This window comes from Dryobates pubescens, chromosome 6 (genome assembly GCF_014839835.1).
Source record: "Dryobates pubescens isolate bDryPub1 chromosome 6, bDryPub1.pri, whole genome shotgun sequence".
NCBI classification, from domain to species: Eukaryota; Metazoa; Chordata; class Aves; order Piciformes; family Picidae; genus Dryobates; species Dryobates pubescens.
The window spans coordinates 36,537,029-36,560,554 of NC_071617.1; the positions used below are offsets into that span (position 1 = coordinate 36,537,029).

The 23,526-nt window shown below is 41.9% G+C and overlaps 1 protein-coding gene across 1 annotated transcript in view; it reads left to right on the top strand.

Annotated features, from left to right (window-relative positions):
• Positions 1-23,055, top strand: part of EFCAB2 (EF-hand calcium binding domain 2) — a 38,476-nt gene extending 15,421 nt beyond the window's left edge. The window contains exons 2-7 of the mRNA XM_054162496.1: positions 7,383-7,467; positions 11,621-11,693; positions 19,747-19,826; positions 21,640-21,682; positions 21,788-21,854; positions 22,847-23,055. Of these exons, the coding sequence (XP_054018471.1) occupies positions 7,383-7,467; positions 11,621-11,693; positions 19,747-19,826; positions 21,640-21,682; positions 21,788-21,854; positions 22,847-22,962 (464 nt within the window). The 3' untranslated portion in view covers positions 22,963-23,055. The remainder of the gene's footprint in view (positions 1-7,382; positions 7,468-11,620; positions 11,694-19,746; positions 19,827-21,639; positions 21,683-21,787; positions 21,855-22,846) is intronic.
• The last annotated feature ends 471 nt before the right edge of the window (positions 23,056-23,526 follow it).

The following is a 23,526-nucleotide window of genomic DNA, read 5'->3' on the forward strand; positions in this document are numbered from 1 at the left end:
ATAATGTTGGAAATAGTATATTATCCCTTCAGGATGCATTGGTGGGAATAAGTAGTTGTAGGTATTGGATTATTTTATTTTTGACATGATGTGCTTCAATATTTATTTAAGCCTTTAGAAGTAATGAGATACTTTTATTCCTGATATTATGTATTGCTTTTCTAGTTAGGAGAATCAGTGAGTGAAATCTTTTGTTCAATCAGAGCATAGGTATTTCTGTCCTGAAAACTGCTAAAAAATTGCTCCACAGAGCAACGTGAAACTTTCATTGATCTATCCATGGAGTGGAGTACCCTTGTGTAGAAAGATTTCAGTACATTGTTGCCATCACTGGAGGTGTTTAAGAAGAGACTTGATGGGGTGCTTGGTGCCATGGTTTAGTTGATTAGACAGTGTTGGATGATAGGTTGGACATGATGACCTCAAAGGTCTATTCTATTCTATTCTATTCTATTCTATTCTATTCTATTCTATTCTATTCTATTCTATCATAACATCTGTCAAGTTAACTGCATGTGTGATAACTTGTTACCCTGCTGGAAGGGATAATTTTGAACTCTTGTCCTAGAGCTGGAATCCACCTTTTTCTCCCTCCTGAAGAAAATTGTAGAGACTTCAGATCATAGAGTTCTTCAGATAACAAACTTTGCCATCTTTAGCTATTGTGGTAGTTTTAGGCTATGCCTTTAAATTTTTTCACAGATCTTGAAGAGAAAGTGGTAAAATGTAAATAAATCAATAATGAGTGAAAAAATGAAAATAATGATAGTTCTAAACAATCCCCTTGGAGAGATAAGGAACTTAAACTAGTTGTACCAAAACAACCGTTTCTCTCACTTGTTTACTCTGGGAGAGATACTAACTCACTTCTGCTTGACCTTGGCTGCATTGTTTTGGCTAAGTTCTAAGGTCTCTCTGCTTCTTTCTCTTATCCCTTCTGTGTACAACGGGGTAGTGGAGGAGGCAGGGAAGGGAGAAGCTATTGCAGCTCCCCTGGTCCTTGGCCAGGGGGGTCCTTGTGCTATTTATTAATTGTAAATACCTGTAAATATTGTAAATACTGTATATTTTGTACATATTCATTGCATTTCATTGTAGATTGTAGTTTTGCTCGTAAATAGAGCTTTCATTTTCTTCCAACTGAGCTGGTCTGGCAAATTTAATCATGTGTGTGTGTGTGTAATTTTCAACCCACCACAACTATGTTGAACATCTTTGGCTTGGGGATGACAAGAGATTAAGGCAATAGCTTATTAATCACTTATCTCCCACGGAGTCTTTGAGTACAGTACATTGTATATTTGTCAGTGAATATGACTCCTAATCACAACTTCCTCTCAGTTCCTGGAAGATATATAGATTATGTGGTGTCTAAGTTAATTTCATTTCAAGATCTTTCTTTGGCAGGCCTCTTGAAACACCTAAGATTGGTGTATGCTATTTTCGTGGAAGGCAAAGCCTGAAAGTGCTGGATGGCTACCTAGAGTCAGTACCAGAAATGTTTACTTGCCTTCCTTTGGTTTTTGTTTCTACAGAAGGCTCACTCATCAAGCCAAGAAGATACAGCTATAAATACTCCTTCAGCATTTCTCTGTTGCAGGACATAGTGTACAATTGAAGTGCTTGATCTCAAGAACTGAATTCCAACATTCTGCCCTGGAGACTGTATCCAGGACTCTTTGTAGTCGCTGAAAAACTCCCATCAAATTTAATAGTTTGAGAGTAAGTCTTTAGGTCCTCTTCTAGAAGAAACCAGGTCTGTTTAGGCTTAACTATGCTCTTTGGACGTGAATTAAGTGTGGTTTGTACCACTTAGGCACATAAAGGGCAGAGATTATTGTCATGCTATGAAAAAACACAGCTTGGCCTGTATCTGGAGACTGAACAGGGCTCTTCTTCCTCAGTGAGTTTCAGTCTCCAGTCCATGTACTTGCCCATGCTTCCATCAGGGGAATAAAGTCAGAGAAATACAGGATATATTCCTACTCCCCATTTCTTCAGGCATCCTCTGAGACAGTTTAGTACCAAACACAGACAGAAAACATCAGGTACCTGTGCCAGCATATACATCCCTTCTGTACCTGGGTGTCGCAGAGGCACCCACAAGACAGCAGCAGCCACCTGAAAGCTGTGGATTGATTGGAATTATTCTGCTCTCCTTCCAACACAATAAAATTAAAGATTTGGACATCAGTTGGGAAAATACTGTTGCACAACTAAATAAACTGTTTGGAGAGATGAACCGGAATGTGCACACACTCACTCAGAAAAGGAACATCTCCCCTTGGGTATACCCACTAAGGGGGGGAGGGGGGGAGGTGAGGACTTCTTGAGTTCCATTTTAAGGGGAGAAGATCTGACTGTCAGGCTGCTTCTGTGTGGAGAGAACTCAACTCTCTCCACAGCGGGATTCCCTTTATACCCTTGCCAGTTGTTGTGCTGTGGTCAATTTCTTAATTAGTCAGAGAGTTGAGTTGTAGACCTAGAGGCACTAACTAAGGTCAGAGGGTATCAAACTGATCCCTATCAGCTTCTAGTGAGCCTTGGTCCCCTGCTTTGTGTCTGTCACGGCCCTGTGCATGTGGGGGGTCCAGTCATACCTGCCACACTGGGTCAATCCACTACTGTATTGAAGTGCTTGCAGCCTGTGCTGGGGTGACCTTGGGCAGCTTTCAGGCACCCATTGAGCCACTCTGTATCTTTAGCAGCAGCACAAGGGGAGAAAATATGATTATGGGTCAAGATAAAATAGGGTAATCATAAAGCCAATGTATCTTTTAGCTAGGTTCATTTCTAATCTCTTTTGCCAGAAAACAGACATTTCTATCATGAGTGCAAGAGAACAAATAGCAAAAATGGTTGTATATTCCAGTAGCAGGGATTCCAAAATATTGGGATTGTAAGAAATTGGATATGGATTCATTATATCAGTGGAAACAATGTCCAGTGATTTAGTGCTGGTCAGAGCTGCTCAACAAAACTTTTAGTGCCAGATGAGCTTACAGAAGGAAATAAATCTGTTCTGGTAGAGAAAAAGTATATTTTTATCATTATGTTGAGAATACAGAAGAGACAGCTATGTTCTGTCTGTCACTTAAATTTTCCCTGTGGCGTCTCTGTGGATACCCGTGGGGCTATCTCACAAAATGCTGCCTTCAGAGACTTGGTTTGCTAGCTGGAGTTAGGGGCTGTATTTAGCCCCAGGAATCTAAAAGTCAACCTCATATCACTTTACTATGTATATTCTGGGGTTTTTTTTGAGTCAAACTACATCCTTAATAAACAGTTTAACCACTTTACTCTTTATTTACCCTGGTTTCCTTGCCAGGGAGCTGTTTACTGTCTTTACATTTTTATCTTTAGAATTTATTTCCTGGCACTTCCTTTCCCCCAAGAATGTGATTTCTGGCTTTAGAGGAGATAGAGCTGTGACAATTTGTGGTTCTTCTTTCTCCATGTCAAGGATGAGGGCTGGGCTGGCCATTAAACAAGTTCTTTATTAACCCCTCTTCCTTTCCAAAGAGGGAATAGAAAAGGAATAAGGGAGAGAAACACATTAATTGAAAAAGAATTACTAGCAATAAAATGAAATCTATACAAAATCATAACTGAACCCAGCCCCTCTGATGGCAATTATGTCATCATCACCACTGATGCTGTGGCAGAAGTCCCAGACTGAACTCAGTAGCAGATGGAAACCAGATTCAGGAATTTTGTGTCCAGTTCTGGGCCCTTCAGTTTAAGAAGGACATTGAGACACTTGAATGTGTCCAGAGAAGGGCAACAAGGCTGGGGAGAGGCCTTGAGCACAAGCCCTATGAGGAGAGGCTGAGGGAGCTGGGATTGTTTAGCCTGGAAAAGAGGAGGCTCAGGCCTCATTGCTCTCTACAACTACCTGAAGGGTGGTTGTAGCCAGGAAGGGGTTGGTCTCTTCTCTCTAGCAACCAGCACCAGAACAAGGGGACACAGTCTCAAGCTGTGCCAGGGGAAGTTTAGGCTCGAGGTGAGGAGGAAGTTCCTCACTGAGAGAGTCATTTATCATTGGCATGGGCTGCCCAGGGAAGTGGTGGAGTCAACATCCCTGGAGGTGTTCAAGAGGAGATTGGACATGGCACTTGGTGCCATGGTTTAGTCATGAGGTCTGTGGTGACATGTTGGACTTGATGATCTTTGAAGTCTCTTCCAACCTTGGTGATTCTGTGATACTGTGATAACTGGATTCTGTAACTGGGTTCAGGAGCACATGGGTTAGAATTGAAGGCAGAATGGACAGAGTCCTGCTTAGATGCCAGCCTTCAAAAAAATGAGCTTGACCCTCTTTATCCCTCAACTTTATACTAAATATGGAATGGAATGGAATGGAATGGAATGGAATACCTTGTTGGTTGTTTAATGTCACCTGAACTGTCCACTTCCCTCTGCAGGTGCGGCCTTTTACTCTGAACCCTGTTACAAATAAAGGGGAATAAGGCAAGAAATTAGTAATATATTAATTATTTATTAAATTGTCTCTGCTTCCCATGTAACGTGATACAAAGGTCATACAGGTTCGGTAGTTTGGTTGAGAGTATATCTTCACAAGAGGAATGGTTACAAATAGTTTGAGAATGGTATTTGGAAAAGATAGATCCAAAGGCAGTAATGCTCCGAGGTGACCTAATTGTGGCCTTCCAGTATTCGAAGGGGGCCTACAAGAAGGCTGGGGAGGGACTTCTCAGGATATCAGGTAGTGACAGGACTAGGGGGAGTGGAATGAAGCTGGAGGTGGGGAGATTCAGGCTGGACGTGAGGAGGAAGTTCTCCATGAGAGTGGTGAAGCCCTGGAATGGGTTGTCCAGGGAGGTGGTTGGGGCCCCATCCCTGGAGGTGTTTAAGCCCAGGCTGGATGAGGCTGTGGCCAGCCTGATCTAGTGTGGGGTGTCCCTGCCCGTGGCAGGGGGGTTGGAACTAGGTGATCCTTGTGGTCCCTTCCAACCCTGACTGATACTACGATACTATGATACTATGAATATTAGCCCACTAACAAAAGGAACAGACTTCCTGGGGACCTTATGAATGTATCAAGTACTCACTGTTTGCTGATTGTGGGAATTCCTCTTATCGTCCCTTTTTATTGGAAAATCCTCCTGAACCTCTACTGCTGCTTAGTCCATGTGTGTGTGTGTGGGGGGGCAAAGACCCAAGAGAAGGAGCTCTCTCACTCTGCAGCTCACCCATTTTCATAAAGCCAACCTAATTTTGTCAGATTGTCACAAGAGAGCATTTCCAAAACCCCAACAGACAAAAGAACTGGATGTCAGGAACAGATAAACATCTATTCTTTGCCCAGACATGTTCCAGCTCAGGGTCTGTCTCACTGTGCCCTGGCGGGGCATGTGGCTTGGGTGAAGGGCCCATGTGAATTCTTACTGACCCACAGCTCTGTGAGGGGGAGGTGTCTTCCCCTGGCTCCCTCTATCCCAGCTTCTCCACATCCCCCTATCCCACCTTTGGAGGGGGTGAGGGGCTTTGGATGTACTGGCGTGCACCCCCAGTGCAGTACACAAGATTTAGCAGTGACCTTGGCCTGCAAACCAGTCCTTGATGTTAACTATACACATTGAGTGTTATCGCTACCAGAAGTAGACAGTGTCTGTGACAACATACCATTAATGTCAGAAAGTGCCGTTAGAAGAGATCTGAAAAGCAAAATTACCAAACAGAATTTGTTCTCTTCTAACTCAAACCAGGGCACGTCATTCTTTGAGACTGATATATAAAAACAAATACAGCAAATTAGAATAGAATAACATAGACTAGACTAGACTAGACTAGACTAGACTAGAATTAACTAGGTTGGAAAAGGCCTTTGAGATCAATGAGTCCAACCTATCATCCAACACTATCTGATCAACTAAACCATGGCACCAAGTGCCCCATCCAGTCTCTTCCTAAACACCTCCAGTGATGGTGACTCCACCAGCTCCCTGGGCTGCCCATTCCAATGGCCAATCACTCTTTCTATGAAGAACTTCTTCCTAACATCCAGCCTAAGCCTCCCCTGGCACAGCTTGAGTCTCCTTCCCCTTCCCTGAAATCATCTTCCTTTCTAAACTGTTACAATAAATTATTTACCATGAAACATAGTCACTGTGCAGGTATCGTAGCCCTCTCTTATTCCTGCTTCTCACCTTTTTAAACATTATGGTTTAATGGACATGAGACAGTTTCCTTGGATGAAGGAAACTGAATCAGGGGACTCAGCCCCATCTGTCCTGGTTTGAGCTAGAATAGAACCAGTTCTTCATGAAGTGATCTTACTTTTCACTTCAGTCTCTCATAAAGTGACTACTTGCCCAAGTTAACAGCGTATTTTTTGGACAATGCCTGCTTCTAGTAGAGATAGCACTTGGTGTTTGTAGTTACTCCTAAGGACTGGTTTACAGAAAGGATTTTGCTTAAACTTTCTCCTATAGAAACCAAGGTCTGCTAAATCCTGTATGCTGTGTTGGAATGCTGTAAGTGAAAGGGTCATAGGTAAGTAAAAAGGTTGCACATGCAGGGAGGAGTGGACAGGACAGGTGACCCAAACCTGCCCACAAGGTATTCCATTCCTTGTACATCATGCTCAGTATAAAGCTTAGGGATAACAAGGCTCAGGCCTTTATCTTCTTCTATAGCCAGTTAAGAGAGACTATGTCCATACTTTGCCTTCAATTGCAATCCATGTGTTCCTAAATCCAGTCCCTGATTCTAGTTCCTGTCTCCCTCAGAGTCCAGTCTGGGACTTCCCAGTGCCTGCCCTGCAGTATCAGTGGTAGTGGTCATCATCAGGGGATTTCAATATTGGTTTTGTATAGATTTCATTATTTTCTTCTCATTACATTTTATTGTTACCATTTCTTAAAGCTTCCTCCCCACACACTTATTTTTCTAACGCTCTCTTAGTCTCTTTCTCTTCCTTTTCTGGGAAGGGAAAGGGGTTAGTAGAGTATTTCATTCATTTAGTGGCCAGCTCAGCCTTAACCCTTGACACCATCTCAAGACAAGCTTGGTCTCAGCTTTGCCTTGTTCCTTTTCCTGGCATCATGGCATCCAGCAAGGGCTCAGGGTTGTGGTCCACAAGGACTTGTGGCACACTGTAAGCAGGGATCCTTACCTGGGCAGCGATGTGATCACGTATCTGAGACGCACCGCGAGTAAGGCAATATTACTGATACAAATAACAGATCCATCTGTCTATCCGTAGAGTGGGGTTTGTTCCGAATAACTTCTGCTTTTTGAAAGTATTTTTCCTGTCTCCCTATCAGCTTTGGTGCTTCTGCTGTCACAACTCTCAAATTGCTAATAAGTCAGTCACAACAGCTCAGTGAAGCTTTTTTTTCTTGTGCTTCTTTTTGCAGATGGCGCTGTAGCTGAAATGGAGAAAAAGATTATAGAAGCTTTTGAGGTGTTTGACCATGAAGGCAATAAAACTGTTCATGTCAGGTTTGTAAACATCTTCACACTGAAAAATATGTAGAGTTAACTCTCTCAACCTGCCTCTGCTTTATCAGAAAATGTAATTGAAACAGTCCTTTTGGCTGTGATTTGACAATTATGTCTTTGCTTGTTTAATAGACATTTTGCATTGTTCAGTGTTTGAAGACTGAAACTGACTTGAGAGAGGGATGCTGGGACTGGTGGAGTAAAGAGGCAAGAGGAAGCTGTGCTACCTAAGAAAACCAGATATCTGGTAGACATCTAGACTTCTAAGGCTAGTAGTATTATGACATCAAAGGCTAAAAATCATTACTGTGAAATCTCTGCTCTGTTAGCTTATTTGGCACTACAGGTCATGGCTCTCTTGCTTCCAGAGTGTCCCCTTGCCACTGTGGGTGGTGCTTACCAGCTCTCAGTAGGTGTCTCCAACTGCAATACATCCAACATGACCCTCTTCTTCTGGGGTAATGTGGGAGGTGCATATTGCTCTGACAGATGTTTTTAGGAGACTTGGAAGGAATTTGCATATAAGTTGATTATATAACTTACTATTACTACTAATATAATTAGCACAAAGATGATCATAAGTGATTGCACTGAAAGTCCTTTTAGTTGAATAACCTCATCTGAACTACTAGTAGTTATCTGAGGGAGGAATATAAGGAACTGAGCAAAATACACAGTATTTCTTGTTGGGTTTCGTACATCTGCCACATATGATTTGAGTGGCACATGGTTTTTTTTTTCACCCTGTTTGTTTTTGGGGTTGTTATTTTTTTCTTTTCATTTGTGTTATGATAGATAGCAAACAGTTGTTCTCTGTTAATCTTCCTGACACCATAACTGTCTGTCACATCTGTCCTTCATAACAGTAGTTTTAGGCTGAAGAGTCTGGTTGTGTTTAATCTCTTAGAAGATGTTATTCCATACTTTTGGCCAATCTTTTTTCTCCTTTTTTGAAATGAGATGACCAGAACTAGGGAAATGGGATGTACAGATGGGAGTCATGAAAAAGAACTGCATGCATTATTCCTTTAGCAAGCAATGTCATGGAAATACAAACAAAATACATGTCTGAGGGAGTAAGAAAAAGTTCAATGGAAGGTAAAAAAATGGTCTGTTAGGCTGGTCAGGGCATAACTGGCTACAAGATACAGAGCTAAAGGAAGAAAAATTAAAAAACTTCTAAATAATCTCAATTCTGTTATTTTACAAGTTTGAATATTTGACAGCATTACAGTAACTAAGTCTTAATGTAAACATCCATACACACAACAGTTAGGGCCTTTATTATAAAGCATAAAACATGTCTCACAGCAGGTTCTGAAGTTGGGACAAGCTGCTGTCATTAAAGTTTACTGATGTAGTTTTTCATATTTCCAATTACTATATGCACAAGAGTATCACCAGGCTGTTTAATTAGAAATCAGTTTTTGCTATGAAGACTGCAAAGGACTATGAGAACGTGTTGTCATTAGATATTCCTCACAAAGCCAAACTGGAAAACATCTTTAAATGTCCCAAACATCTTTTCTGTGTTACAGAAGTGGAGGCGAGAGAGGTGCAAAATTTTTGTGTGTTTTTAGCACTGCATGATAACTCATGCCTCTAAATTTAAGAAATTATGGATACTTATAGAAGTAAAAGTGTTTTTCAGTAGGGACAATTTCAGGATGCGTCTCTGTACTTAGTAGAATTGCTGTTCCCTCACCCACAGGGCTCTTTAGGAGTAGTGCCCACTTACATCTCATTGGCTCATCCTCAGGGAGGTGTCTGATGCTCGGGACTGGGGCTGCCCCAGTGCTCCTGCCCTGACTGATCTCCTGACTAGGGTGGTGGGTGGGCCCCAGGCTGCTCAGCCCTACCCTGAGGTCCTGGGACAGCTCTGGCCACTGCCACTCTCCCCCGGCCCTGGGGACCCCTTAGCCCTCACTGTGCCATGACATACCTGTTGCATATTTGTTTGTTATTTACATCTGCAGTGCTGGCTGAAGAGCTGTAGAATTTACTTACACTCCTCACTCTATCATATAATGTGTATTGCTTGAGAAAATGTTACCACAATGAAATGATACAAATAGACTTTAAAAAAGAATTACACTCCAAAGTCTATTTAATGCAATAAATGCACAATTTCATGTTAATTTCTTTCATAGTACAGTTACTGATGAGGAACAGCAATTTATTGTTTAATTATTCCTAGGTTCATATTGCAGGGCTGTATCACAATAATGGGATTATTAATGGCTGATTATCTTGTATCAGAAGGTGGCAGTACAGCACAATTCTTAACCACAATAGTAGACATATGAATGTTACTGCCTGAAATACCAGATTCCTGTGGATAACGTGGAAAATTACCATAGCTTGACAAGCCAGCATTGGCATTGCATAACTCCTGATGCAAATACAAATCAGTAAGAAATTAAGTATGAGGAAGATGATACCGCACACACAGAGACTGTCAGAAACAGCAGCCAACAGTGCCAGATTTTGCAAACTCTTTCGGGGCCTGGCTTGCCTTAGTCACATCACAGTTTTGCTGAGTGTGAGGTAAGGTGCAGGAGATGATGGCAACCTTCCCATCCCTGACAGTCTCTAAGAGTAGCAGTGCAGGACAGCACAGAGGCATGATTCTGGTTGCGTGTTTCTCTGGGGGAGGCAGAGAATATTTACTAGTATCTTGTAGCTGGAAAAGACAAGGGAGTGCAGGAGAGCATCAAATACAGTATATCTGTACTGGAAATAGGATGCATGAGCAAGGATTACAAAACCAGGACTAAATATCTGAGGCCAATGGCCAAACTTCCATTCATGTCCCCAGGGAGCAAGGTTCCACTAGCGGACAGAAAGCTATTCTACCCCTCCTCAAAGGAGTGAAATAAAACTGTTCTGCAGAATTGGAAATTTAAATGGGAAAACTATTCACAAATACATACAAAAATGCAGAATACACAAATCCATATTCAGCCTTGGCCCGGTTCTCCAACCTGTTTTTTCCCCCAAAGCCTCACTAGGCCACCATCTTCCAAAACCTTTCCCCCAACCAGGCCAAACACCAGGCCTCAATGCTCCCCCCCATACCTGTCTGCTTCCCCCCCTGCCAGGCCCAACTTGTGTACCTAAAAATGAGTTTTGCCAAGGCTGTGGAAGGCTGCAAACCTCCCCTCACCACAAGAGAGAAGGGTTCGCACTGGGAGCAGGAGAGAGGGAGAAAAAGGGCAGAACTGGCCATGCAGCCAGTTTATACAGAAGATGCAATATTATGTGATGGAATAACGTAATTTTTGTGTCCACTCCCTGGACTATTTGGTCCTTGGAGGACTTTTCTCTATGGTTAAGACATCCAGTCTTACACCCATAACATACACTGAGTCACTTGAGCAGATAGTTTTGCTTCTTAACAACTCTATGTGTGGGCCTGAGTTTTGGTTTGTGACTATTTTTGTTCAGCCAGCCTTTTCCTCTCTTCTATCAATTGTAGTGCTTCTCACATGTTTTCAGTAAGATGGGAGCTTCTCATGCCCTGTCAGAGGAGGCCAAAGACTGACCCATGTAATTTTATGTGTGCTTGATGTTCCACATTTGTAACCTTACTGTTACAAGATGATTTTATAAAGGTCATTGCTTTATATATCTACCATTTTTTATTAGGCAATATAATTTTTCCACCAAATGTTCTGCTCATCTAATGACCTAGATGAGGGGATAAGGTATACCCTCATCAGGTTTGCTGATGAAACAAAACTGGGAGGGGTGGCTGATACACCCGAAGGTTGTGTTGCTATCCAACGAGATCTGGACAGGCTAGAGAGCTGGGCAAAGGTGAACCTCATGAAGTTTAATAAGGACAATTGCAGAACTGGGGAGAAATAACACCAGGCACCAGCTGCTGGAAAGCAGCTCCAAGGAGAAAGACCTTGGAGTCCTAGTGGAAGCAAAAGAACAAATACGGTCTTCCAAAAAGCTGAAGGATATTTAATGTATCTAAAAATAAACATTGCTTATGATAAACATGATATTAAAAGTCCACATAGAGATGCTTGTGCATGCTTGTGTGCTTGTACTGCACATTCCTATACACAAGCTCTGAACTGGTATCTGGATTCTCCACAGGCACTTTTGTATTGAAGATTTACTGACATACTCTTTCTTTCAGAGAGATTGGCTTAATTGTCAGGTCACTGGGTTGCTTCCCAACTGAGGCAGAACTACATGAGCTGCTTGCAAAGGTAAATATTTAGATCTTTTGTATTTTTTTTTCCACCTTAAACTTTCACAACTTTAGCCTTTCTGCATTGCTGTGTGGGAAACCTACGCTCTTTTCCCAGAGTCTGGGAGTGTCATGAAAGTGATTCAAGCAGGCAGTCTCTCAAGTTGCCCTGAAGCAAGGCTTCAGGCTGATGAGGTAACAACGTGGATGGGTTAAAATGAGGAGTCTTTGGCTCCCTTTTACCAGAGCAGGTCACTGTGACACTGACAAGGTGGAGGGTCATTTATAGAAAATGGAGAAAAAATAGGTTTTTACTAACAAAAAAGAATGTCCTAAACCTCAGCTGGATTAGGAGATCCTATCCCTAACCACCTCACTCTTCTGCACATGATTAAGTAATAAAAATTAGTTCTTGAGCAGATGGTAAAATTATACATCCAATTTCAAAAATACTCAGAGGAAAGTCCTGCTGATCTTTCCCCTGCATCCTGTTATTATCTTATAGCCAGGCCTCTCAATTTTATGTCCTTCATGAGACATCTCTTAGTCTTGAGATTTCTCAGTTAAGCCATCTTTTCTTACTTAACTTTGCAAGTACAATTCAGACATAAAACCTTCCAGGACTTAGCAGTCCTCCCATTCTCCCAGTGATGTGCAGGGCTGAAGAACTTCAATCACATTTCTCTGTATTTTTTCCCTACATTTAATTTTACCTACTTACCTTATGCTTGTAATAGAAAGGGTGGTGTGCTGTTGATTTGGCTGGCTATGGTTAATAAATTGGACAAAGAAGTAGGAAAAAGACTTCACATTCTTTTTTTTTGCAAACTTATGTGCTGCCTTAAGGAACAGAGAAGGCTGGGGCTGCAAGATGGGGGAAGGATTTTATCTTTTTCATGTACAGGTCAGGCTACTGGGAATGAATCTTTCTTTTCTTGCTGTCCCCAACAAAAATTTGAATGGTTGCAGTAGTAGTCTCTCCTTAGTAGGCTTGTGTTGTCTCTTGTTGATCAGAATTTAGTGAGAAATCTTGTGCTAAGCCGTGTGAAAATGATGTAGCTGCTTCAGGTGATGAAGCGCAGAAACCCATCAGAGGAGAAAAGTCCTTTAATATAATACTGCGAGCTGTCAGCTTTGATTCTGTACTCTCAGTACCAAATTGTCCCATCTCCCACTGACAAACAAGACAAAATGGAAGGAGAAATTATGGTGTTTAATATAGATGATATTTTTAGTGTCCCACAGAGATGTTCTTTTTGCAGCAAATGAATAGTGCAACTGACTCAAGACACAGAATTGAGAAAAGGAAGGGGATGCTTTGACGCCCCAGCCCATGCCTCAGGTCAAGGGGAACTAGGGATGTTTAAGGATTGCTTCCCTCTTCCACAGAGATTGGACTTTCTATTTTTTTTACAGTGTTACTGAAAATTTGAGATAAGTAGTACATTACAAAGTACAATGCAAAGCAGCCATGAGGCATAAGATTCTTTAGATTCAACACTATAACATGTATGGAATTGTTAATTATAAGGATATTACAGTCCAAATACTACAAGAAGAAAGAACACATTCATGAGTAACCTTGATTATAAATGAACCTATAAGATTACAGAACTGTAAATTAAATCTCAAAGAACATCTCATGGTGCCTGTAAATGAAACCTTGCTGTAGGTTTAGTACCAGAAGAATACTGTCTTCTTTTAGAACCCATGATGTATTATGCTAATCACAAATCTGTATTAATTTAGATAACATACATTATCTTTGACTATGGTAATACCATTTTATCTTAATCTAGATAAAATAAGAGTTGTCTGTGTTTGCTGGCTTGTAACCAATCTATTTCTCCAGTATTTTTGCCCATTGTGAACAATGATTTTTATTTCTCACTCCTTGTGTCTCTCAGTCATTTCATCTTCCTGTTAGCCTTATTGTAGCTAAACTAGCATATGTTGCTTTCAAATTATTCATATCTGCCAAATCAACATTCATATAATGATTTTATCTCTTAAAATTATCATACATTGTTTTCTATAATGCTTTATGCTAAATTCTATACTTAATATTATATATTAAGGGCTGCTTACAAAGTTTAGATTAAATGATAAGCCTAGAGATAGTGAAAGGTAATCCGAGGTTTACTGCAATGCCTGATGCTTGAAGTCCCAGATTCAGTGCACTGCCCTGCCACACATCTCATGCCTAACTCTGGAAGCTGGTTTTGCTTCTTCGTGACTCCAGTCCCAGAATGTTATATGGGCCATAATAGTATGGCTGTGAGAGCAGAGATACAAAACATAATGGGTACTACAATACAGTAGCTGTGGGAGCAGTGGATGTACTCAAAGGAAAGAGAGCAAAAGTGTCAAAGTTTGAACAAGCAAATACTGTTACTGCCACAGTCCTGGTGTGGTTTATTCTATGTATTCTATGTATTAGAGAAAGAAAAACATAAATGGGAAATGAGGTGTAGAACAGGAGTGAGCATGAGGAAAAGAATGGATACATATACCTGGAAATCTGAATACTTGCTGACTTGTGAGGTTAATATATTAAATTTATTCACATATCTATCCTGTGTTAGAAATAGGATTATTTTTAACAGTTCAAGATATTGCTGGGCCTGTAGAGCCACTGAAATGTGCTCTGTGGTGCTTAGAGACATGGTTTAGCAGTGGACTTGGTAGTGTTAGGTTAATAGTTGGACTTAATAATCTTAAAGGTCTTTTCCAGCATAAATGATTCCATGATTCTATGAAATGGAATCTGTTCTATCCAGACCAGAGGAAGTTGAGGTTGCTCATCTTCCCAGGACTAGGTCTATTGTCAGGAAGGACCTGTTTCTTCCACCAGGTGCTTTCTGAAGGCAAATGTGGTGGGTTGAGACTGTGCCCCAACAAATTCCTAAAATATTTATAGGCTCTGTCTCTTAACAGTTTGATGGTATTAAGGTGCACTGAGCTTGTGTGTCAACCAAGGCCCTGTACTTTCGAACTTTTGAAGTGCCAGGCCACTTAATGAACACATCCCAGTAGATTCTGTTATCTGCATTTTCCCTCTCCTCCCGCTGGCAGGAGGCAGGGCACCACTAATTCAGAGCATTGCATGTACAGTTGGCACAGTGCTTAGTGTTAGAACCATTGCTGGAGCAATTGGAGTTGTTCCAGAGAACTGAGGTAGCAGCAGCTAGCCTTCTGGTATTGTTACCTCTGGTTCTGCCACTCTGCAGCTCCTGCACTCTCCTCAAAAGAGCAGAAGTGGGCTGACCATCCCACTTGCTCATGTTTTCACCAAACTGATCACACACAATGCTGTTACAACAACAAGGAACAACAAATTCAGCCATAGAAGACAGACTACTGTCAGACTCAGCTCCCCAACAAAACTTTCAGTTGCAGGAACACTAAATTCAAGAAACTCAGAAGGAATACTTACAGAAATGTTGCCATGTCCTCCGTAACCTACAAATCCAAGGCAATAATCACCAAACCCTCCAAACACTGCCTTCACCCAACATATGCTTTCTGGCAACATATGCACAAGTATAAGAATACACTGAAGAAATCAGGCACTGATAAAACAAAAATGATACAATTGGGGCAAAAAGAGGCCAGAGAAGCCAAAATAGATTCATTCTTGCTTTCTTAACCTTATTACTAATAAATTAGTTGAGCAAAGCCCTGAGATGGGCGCCCATTAAAATGTGGTGGGTTGAGACTACCCCCCAGCAAATTTGGAGACCAGACTAGCCCAGCTGGTTTGAAAGCAGAACGAAGCTATATTTACAAAGCCAGCAAAATGTAGAACTATAAAATGCAATGAATATATAAAACATGTATTTACATAATTTACAATTTAGAAACAACACAAGGATCCCCTTGAATTGTTCCCAGACCCCTCTGGACAGTCCAGGGGGACTGCTTTTCTCTTCCCTCCCCTTCAGAGACACAACAAAGACAATTCAGATAGCAGAAGGTCAGGAAAGAGAGATAAGGGACATGCAAGCTGCACAGAGCAAGACATTTCTGAAAAAGAACAGTTTATGCATCTAACTTTTATCCCAGTCCACAAGCAAACGGAGTGATACAGACGTATCTATGTTGTATTCTGCATCCAATTGCTAACTTTATTTACCTTTTACTATTTTCTTTTCAAAGTCTCTGGAATTTTCCTAGGTTCAGCCTAAAACTGTAACAGCAAAATACAAGTAGTACACCAACAAAAAGGGAGAAATCTGGATGATACTGGTCAGCAAGAGATGACCACTTCAAAGGTAGTGGCTTTATTTAGCTCTGAAGTGGTTATTGCCAGTGAGTGCTTGTGGTATGAAAATTAGGATGACCTTCAACTGTTTGGGTGAGCAGACCTGATTTTTTTTTGGCTCTTAAATACTCTTTATGTAGCTTATTTTCTTCATGGATGCTTTGGGTCCTTGCTTTTGCTTGTCTTGCTTAATATAACACCTACCTATCTATTTCAAATAGATAGCTATCCATATTTTTTTTTCTGTGTACTTCTGACCCAATACAAATTGAGACACAAATGTCCCCTAAAACATCCTATGTACTTATACATCTCAATATTTGTGATGCATGGAATAGTTCAATGTATTGAATAACTGTTATGTCACTGTGAAGAAGTTAAGTTTTGCCTGACACTTTTTCACATCTTTTCTTTCAATCAAGTGGTAAAAGAAATGATGGTCAAAGGTACCACTTGATATGGCTTCATTTCCTTGCTAAAGATCCCTTCTACTAGGCTTACCAAACAAGGTAAAAAGTGCTTTTTCAAGCCAATTTCCACTCTAAAACAGCAAGAGGCGATGGCTGCCTGTTTTTAGCAAGCAAACACCTTCACAAACACTGGAAAAGAGCATGCAGTAGCAGTTGCAGTTTTCACTTAGGCTGCATGTATTAGGCATCACCTTCAGCTCTGACCCAGCTCCCAAGAGACCTGGTGCAGTTAGATTTCAAATCAGTGCAATTTGAGTCTTCTTTCAGCTGGCACTGTAGCTGTGTCTATGGAGAGCCTAGAAGGGTGTTGCTGCTGCCATGTGAGGCCACAAGGCATGCATCCAGTTTGAACGCAGGCAGAACGGCTAGCTCCATTCAGAGGGCTTTTTTTTTTGGGGGGGGGTGGGGTTGGGGGGGGTGCAGTAACACTTGAAATTTTCAGGGAAGGGATGCACCAGAATGATAAGGAACAATTTTTACCACGTTTCTTGTCTCCAGTGAAAGTATAGGAATGAAAGTATAGGAATGCAGGGAGAATGCTGCTAGAAGTCCTCAATGTTTTGGGACTAATCTGTTAATTTATCTGGGACGGAAAGAGAGCTTTTTCTTTGTGTAGCATTTTAGGGGTTACCTTATGACTGTTTCAGACTGCCCTGACTCTCTGGTTCTGCTCCTGACAATTGTTTCTGGCTATGAAACAATGTGGAAGCAACAAATTCCATCCATGAGATATACTAGGCTGGGGCTATGTTCAAACTAGCATATTAAATATGTCCAGAAGCATCCTTGGGTGTTGAAGCCAGCTGGCACAGAGCAGCTCATATCTAGCCTGGTAAATGCTTTATGTGGTATGTTTTACTGATGGGGAAAAGTCCCCAAGGTCCTAGCCAGGCCTGGTAACTGCTTGGGAGAGGTGCTAGGTGGCACAGGCCAAAATCATGCCAGGGAACATGCTAATGGTTTGTGTTATGGGTGATCACATTACAGTGCTTGGGGACGTTCCAGGTCCTGCTAGACTTTACTAGTATGAACACAGTCTGAGTATTTAAACCTCTGCTGAGTTATTGTGGGAGATAAGATCAGTGTATCATCAGGGTGTATCATCTTTGGAAGGAAGGAGAAGTTACCCAGGAAATGTTTAAGGATGTTGCTAGGTCATGTAGGAAAAAAATTAGAGAGGCAAAACCTATTTAGAGCTTAGACTAGCCACTGCTGTGAAGGACAACAAAAATCCTTTTACAAATATATTAATGGCAAGAGGAGGGGCAAGGACAACCTCCACTCCTTAGTGGACATGGAAGGGAATATTGTAACAAAAGATGAGGAAAAGGCAGAGGTACTTAACACCTTCTTTGCCTCCATTTTTAATAGCAAGATAGGATGTCTTCCTGACAACTGGCCTCCTGAGCTGGCAGATGGAGGCAGGGAGCAGTATAGTTCCCCTGTAATCCAGGAGGAAGTAGTTAGAGACCTCTTAGCCACTTGGATCCCCACAAGTCCATGGGACCAGATGGGATCCATCCTAGAGTGCTGAGAGAGCTGGCAGATGAGCTGGCCAAGCTGCTCTCCATCATTTTTCAGCACTCCTGGCTCACTGGAGAGGTCCCAGATGACTGGAAGCTGGCCAGCGTGGTGCCCATCCACAAGAAGGGCCAGTTGGATGAGCCAGGGAATTACAGGCCTGTCAGCCTGACCTCAGTGCCAGGCAAGATTATGGAACAGGTCATCCTGAGTGCAATCACACAGCACTTACAGGATGGCCAAGGGATCAGGCCCAGCCAGCATGGATTCAGGAAGGGCAGGTCCTGCCTGACCAACCTAATCTCCTTCTATGATCAGGTGACCCGCCTGGTGGATGTGGGGAGGCCTGTGGATGTAGTCTGCCTGGACTTCAGCAAGGCCTTTGACACTGTCCTCCACAGCAAACTCCTGGCCAAGCTGTCAGCCTATGGCTTGGACGGGAGCACGCTGAGATGGGTTAGGAACTGGCTGGAGGGCTGAGCCCAGAGAGTGGTGGTGAATGGTGCCACATCCAGCTGGCGGCCAGTCACCAGTGGTGTGCCCCAAGGATCAGTGCTGGGCCCCATCCTGTTCAATATCTTTATTGATGATCTGGATGAAGGGATTGAGTCCATCATCAGTAAATTTGCAGATGACACCAAGCTGGGGGCAGGAGTTGATCTGTTAGAGCGTAGGAGAGCTCCGCAGAGGGACCTTGAGAGGCTGGACAGATAGGCAGAGTCCAACACATCCAAGTGCCAGGTTCTACACACTGGCCACAACAACCCCATGCAGTGCTACAGGCTGGGGCAGATGGCAGAAAGGGACCTGGGGGTGCTGGTCGCTAGTAGGCTGAACATGAGCCAGCAGTGTGCCCAGGTGGCCAAGAAGGCCAATGGCATCCTGGCCTGTATCAGGAATAGTGTGGCCAGCAGGAGCAGGGAAGTCATTGTGCCCCTGTACTCAGCACTGGTTAGGCCACACCTTGGGTCCTGTGTCCAGTTCTGGGCCCCTTAACTCAAGAAGGATATCGAGACACTTGAATGTGTCCAGAGAAGGGCAATGAGGATGGTGAGGGGTTTGGAGCCCTGTGAGGTGAGGCTGAGGGAGCTGGGGTTGCTTAGCCTGGAGAAGAGGAGGCTCAGGGGAGACCTTATTGCTGTCTACAACTCCCTGAAGGGAGGTTGTAGCCAGGTGGAGGTTGGTCTCTTCTCCCAGGCAACCAGCACCAGAACAATAGGACACAGTCTCAAGCTGTACTGGGGAGGTTTAGGATGGATGTTAGGAAGAAATTCTTCACAGAAAAGAGTTATTGGCCATTGGAATGTGCTGCCCACGGAGGTGGTGGAGTCACCATCACTGGACGTGTTTAAGAAGAGACTGGATGGGGCACTTAGGGCAATGGTTTAGTTGATTAGTGTTGGGTGACAGGTTGGACACGATGATCTCAAAGGTCTTTTCCAACCTGGTCTATTCTATTCTATTCCATTCCATTCCATTCCATTCCATTCCATTCCATTCCATTCCATTCCATTCCATTCCAGTTACTAGTCATCCAGTTCCTTTTCATCAATGGGTTCTAAGCACAAGAGGGCAATGTTGAGTTGTTGATAGTGTAGTAGCAGGCCTGTGCTTTGCCTGGGATGTTATTTCTTGAATTTCTCTTTGGTACAAGCATTTCACTCAGATGTTATGGTGCCATGTGATGTTAGCAACCTGATGTAAACATTCGAAGTCTAACTCTGTAATTTTAATGCAGGGACCACTCCAGTTTTCTGGTTTTCATATTAGTTTGCTAGTGAGTTATATAACCTGCCATGCTTAAGTTTTATTTTTAGGTAGAAGAAGAACCACCAACAGGATACATTCACCTGGAAAAATTTCTTCCAGTGATGACAAAAGTCCTACTTAACAGAAGGTAATGGGAAGTGGATTTTCTGTGTCTGTAGTTTACTCCAGATTGTCAGGGTTGATTCTGAATTTTATGTAATTGGAAGGAGCACAGATTTTTCTGTTACTGTTGCTGTTATTTAAACTCATTTTATGTTAGATAGATGGATTGATTTTGTTTTCAAATTACTTTGTCTACTTTGTAAAATTCTGTTGCGTGGGTGATGTAAATAAGACCATGTTATAATCACAAATTGTGGCAACATGTATCTTTTGTATTTTTAATGTGGCTCTGAATTAACTTGCTGCTGCACAACTGTTTTGTGCTCCTCAGAAATATTTTATATGCAAATTAAGGTCATAGGCATTGCTTTGTCTGAAGGTGAGTTACAGTTACTAAGAAACACAGTCTGTTACAGTGTATTTTTGATAAATTGTATAAATCAGCTTCATATTCACGTCTCAAAATTACTTCCAAGTACTGTGGAATATACACAACTAGCACTCTAACAGGCTGTGGGTCTAAAAGTCTACAGCAAAGCTGCTATTCGTTATTCAAAGGTATACACAAATCTTTGCACGTGCACAGGAACTTGTGCTATTTGGATATTGCACACCAAGGGCAAGGTTACCTAGGGTGAATGTACCTTTTTTTAAAGATGGCAGCCAAGGGTTTTGCAAAACTTAGTCTTTCCAATATTGAGAAGTTATTTCACATACAAAAGGCCTTTGGTAGGAGGGTATTCTACACAGGAAATAGCTATAGGATTTCCCAAAACTGTCTTGCAGCCTTAGAGCTCTGCTTGAGAGTCTTTGTGTCTGTTCCTGGACACAGATCAGCCAGCAGTGTTTGGGTCTGGGTGTGCTGGTATAGGTGTATTGCCTTCTCAGCTTTCTGCATCTTTACCTTCTCTGGCCTTTGTGGCATGTTTCTGGCTTCACAGTGATGGAGTCAGAAATTTCCCCTTCACAAAATGATTCCTTGGTGCTCTAGGGTTTCTTCTTCTCCATATACGCTCCACACAAAGTTACACACACACAAAGCAAACCATACACATTCCTCAGGCTAGTGCAGTCTTGTCAAGATCTACTTTATCTTTTGGGGCATTGTGTCCAAGGGCACACTAGATTTGCATCACGAAGAACAAGGCCTTTTCTTAGCACATTTGATTTTTAGATAGTAAAAGTGTGAGGAGGGTCTGGACGAAACAGTCAAACAGAACCTCCCTGGCTTCAATGACTTCTCTTCAGTATTCTTGGGGTTGGTGAGAATCTACTGGGCTATGAAAGATCTCCATTGTTGTGCAGATTTCCTTTCCAGCTCTGAAACCAAGCGCACATATGCATGCACGCAGGTACTCAGTTCTCCTGTCTCTCTAAAATTGATAGTGATAGATTTCTTCTTTTATAGCTGCCAGCCTACTTTGCTCATCATCAGCTCATTAGACTGTCAAAGTCTCACTAGGCGATCTGTTGCCTAGCTACCAGTGTACCTGGACAAAACTTTGCTTTCTTGGTTTGGCTGTCTTCTGCTCAGTGCATTGGCTATATGGAATGATTCAGCTATTACTGATTTCTACTAACCCCTTCAGCCAGTCCAGACATGCAGAAGCCATTCATCTGGCTCCTTAGCACAAGGTAAAATAAACAGGAGTACAATAAAAGACCGAAGGGGTAAAGGTGTGGACAGTTTCAAAAAGTCATGCTGTAATTAAATGTTTGATAAACAAACTCATAGAAAATAAGTTTTCCTTTCCCTTTAGTGCTGGTATTTCATTCTTTCAGAACAGTACAGCAGCTTGGCAAACAGTGAGTTAACTTCTCTGATTTAATGGTTTCAGCTACCGGCCAATTCCAGAAGATGTTCTTCTACATGCATTTGAGGTCTGTAACTAAACATTCAAGCACCTAATCGCTGGAAAGATGTTTCTAATCCTTGATTCATTATGGTTCTTTTTCTTTAAAGGCTTTTGTTCTTTTTCTTTGAAGGCTTTGGATGAGAATAAACGTGGATATGTTACTAAAGAGGAGCTAGTCAAGTATTTGACTCAAGAAGGTAACATGACTTTTGTAATACTTGAATTAAATAAACATTGCATATATAGATGGCACCTTGAGGTGCTCATTCTGCATGCCAAAACTTGAGTGAATAGATATGCTTTCTTCAAAAAATACTGTTGCTGTCAGGAGTGGTTGCAGACTAGAACATTTCACTGGTGAATAACGCAGGGAAAGAATGTTTATGTGCCCGCTTGCAGACACTATATGATAGAGGTTATTAAGAGTCACAATTCAGTCTTGTGTGGATATTTTATGATTCTGTTCACATCTTTCATCATCCTAATGGATGTTACTCTTTTTCTGTTCTCTTGTAAAATTGTGCCTTAGATTTCCAGATGTTTCATTTAGGAATGCTCTTTCATTCCTGCATTATCTTGATCTTAATTCTACTGCCATACACAAACAAAGAGATTCAAAGACCATATTTAAGTTATGTATCATGTAATCCTCAATATACCTTGAAGAGCCTGCTTTTCTTGCATGGCTGACTCATGCCTGCAGGCCTCAAGTATGTGCAGGCTTTGCACAAGACTTACCCTCAGAAGGGAGCCTTCTTCTCAAAGAAGGGTGAAGTAGGCCATCAGCAGCTTTGAAGCTCCTGAAAAAGAAGAACCAGAAGCCTTTTGTGATGTATATACACGTGCAAGGATAGCCAAATAAGAGATAATAATTCTAATGGTACACATCAGAATGATTGATCCTGACAAAAACGGTTGTTTTAAAATCCTTGTGGTAGAGAGAAACAGGATGTTTTGGAGTCTGTGAACTAGAAAGACATCAGAAGATCCAAGCCCTTTGTCTCTTTCCCCTTGGACCAGCTTGCTTGATGTGCATTGGTAAAAGCGAAGGAATTGGATCCTTAGTATTGATCCTTTTCTTCTCTGTGTGAGAACCAAAAGGAGATTCTTGCAAAGGAAAAAGGATGTAACTTACCACCATTCAAAAGAACATTTAGAAGACAAAGTGTTATTCTCTGCTGTCTTTCAGGTGAGCCCTTTAGTCAGGAAGAAATGGAGGACATGCTGTCCACTGCTCTAGATCCAGAAACAAATACCATTCGCTACAGAGACTACATTTCAATGTTGATAGTAGATGAAGCTTAAGACCTTCTCCTCTAATGTTTGAGAGCTTTGTGTTAGCAGCAAGATAGCCTGGCAGTTACCTGCAATATGCATTTTAAAATACAACAAAGCTCAGCTTCCAACTTAGTGCTTATAATTAAAATAAAATCTGTGTAACTATATTTTCTTGGGCTCTATATACATATTGAAATGTATTCACACCTGGAAAAAGAGCTCTTGACAGAACTACTTTGTGAAGTATTGTGGTGGGTTGAAATTACCCCCCAAGATGAAAATTGCCAGACTAGCTCAGTTTGGGATGGAAGCAAATGAAGTTATATGTACAAGCAAACCAAAATATAGAAATGTGAAATGCAATGAATAGGTACTAAATATACAATATATGTACAATACATATGTATTTATAATTGCTAAACAACACAGAAACTCCTCAGAACCCCCTGGACAGCTCCAGGGGACCCTCTCACTTCCTCCCCCCCACTCCGTCCCTCCTTCCGGTTACCTCACACAGTAGTCAGAACAGAGATACCCTGGCAAAGCTATGGGAGAGGGAGAGAAAAGATGCATGCAGAAGCAACAGGAGAA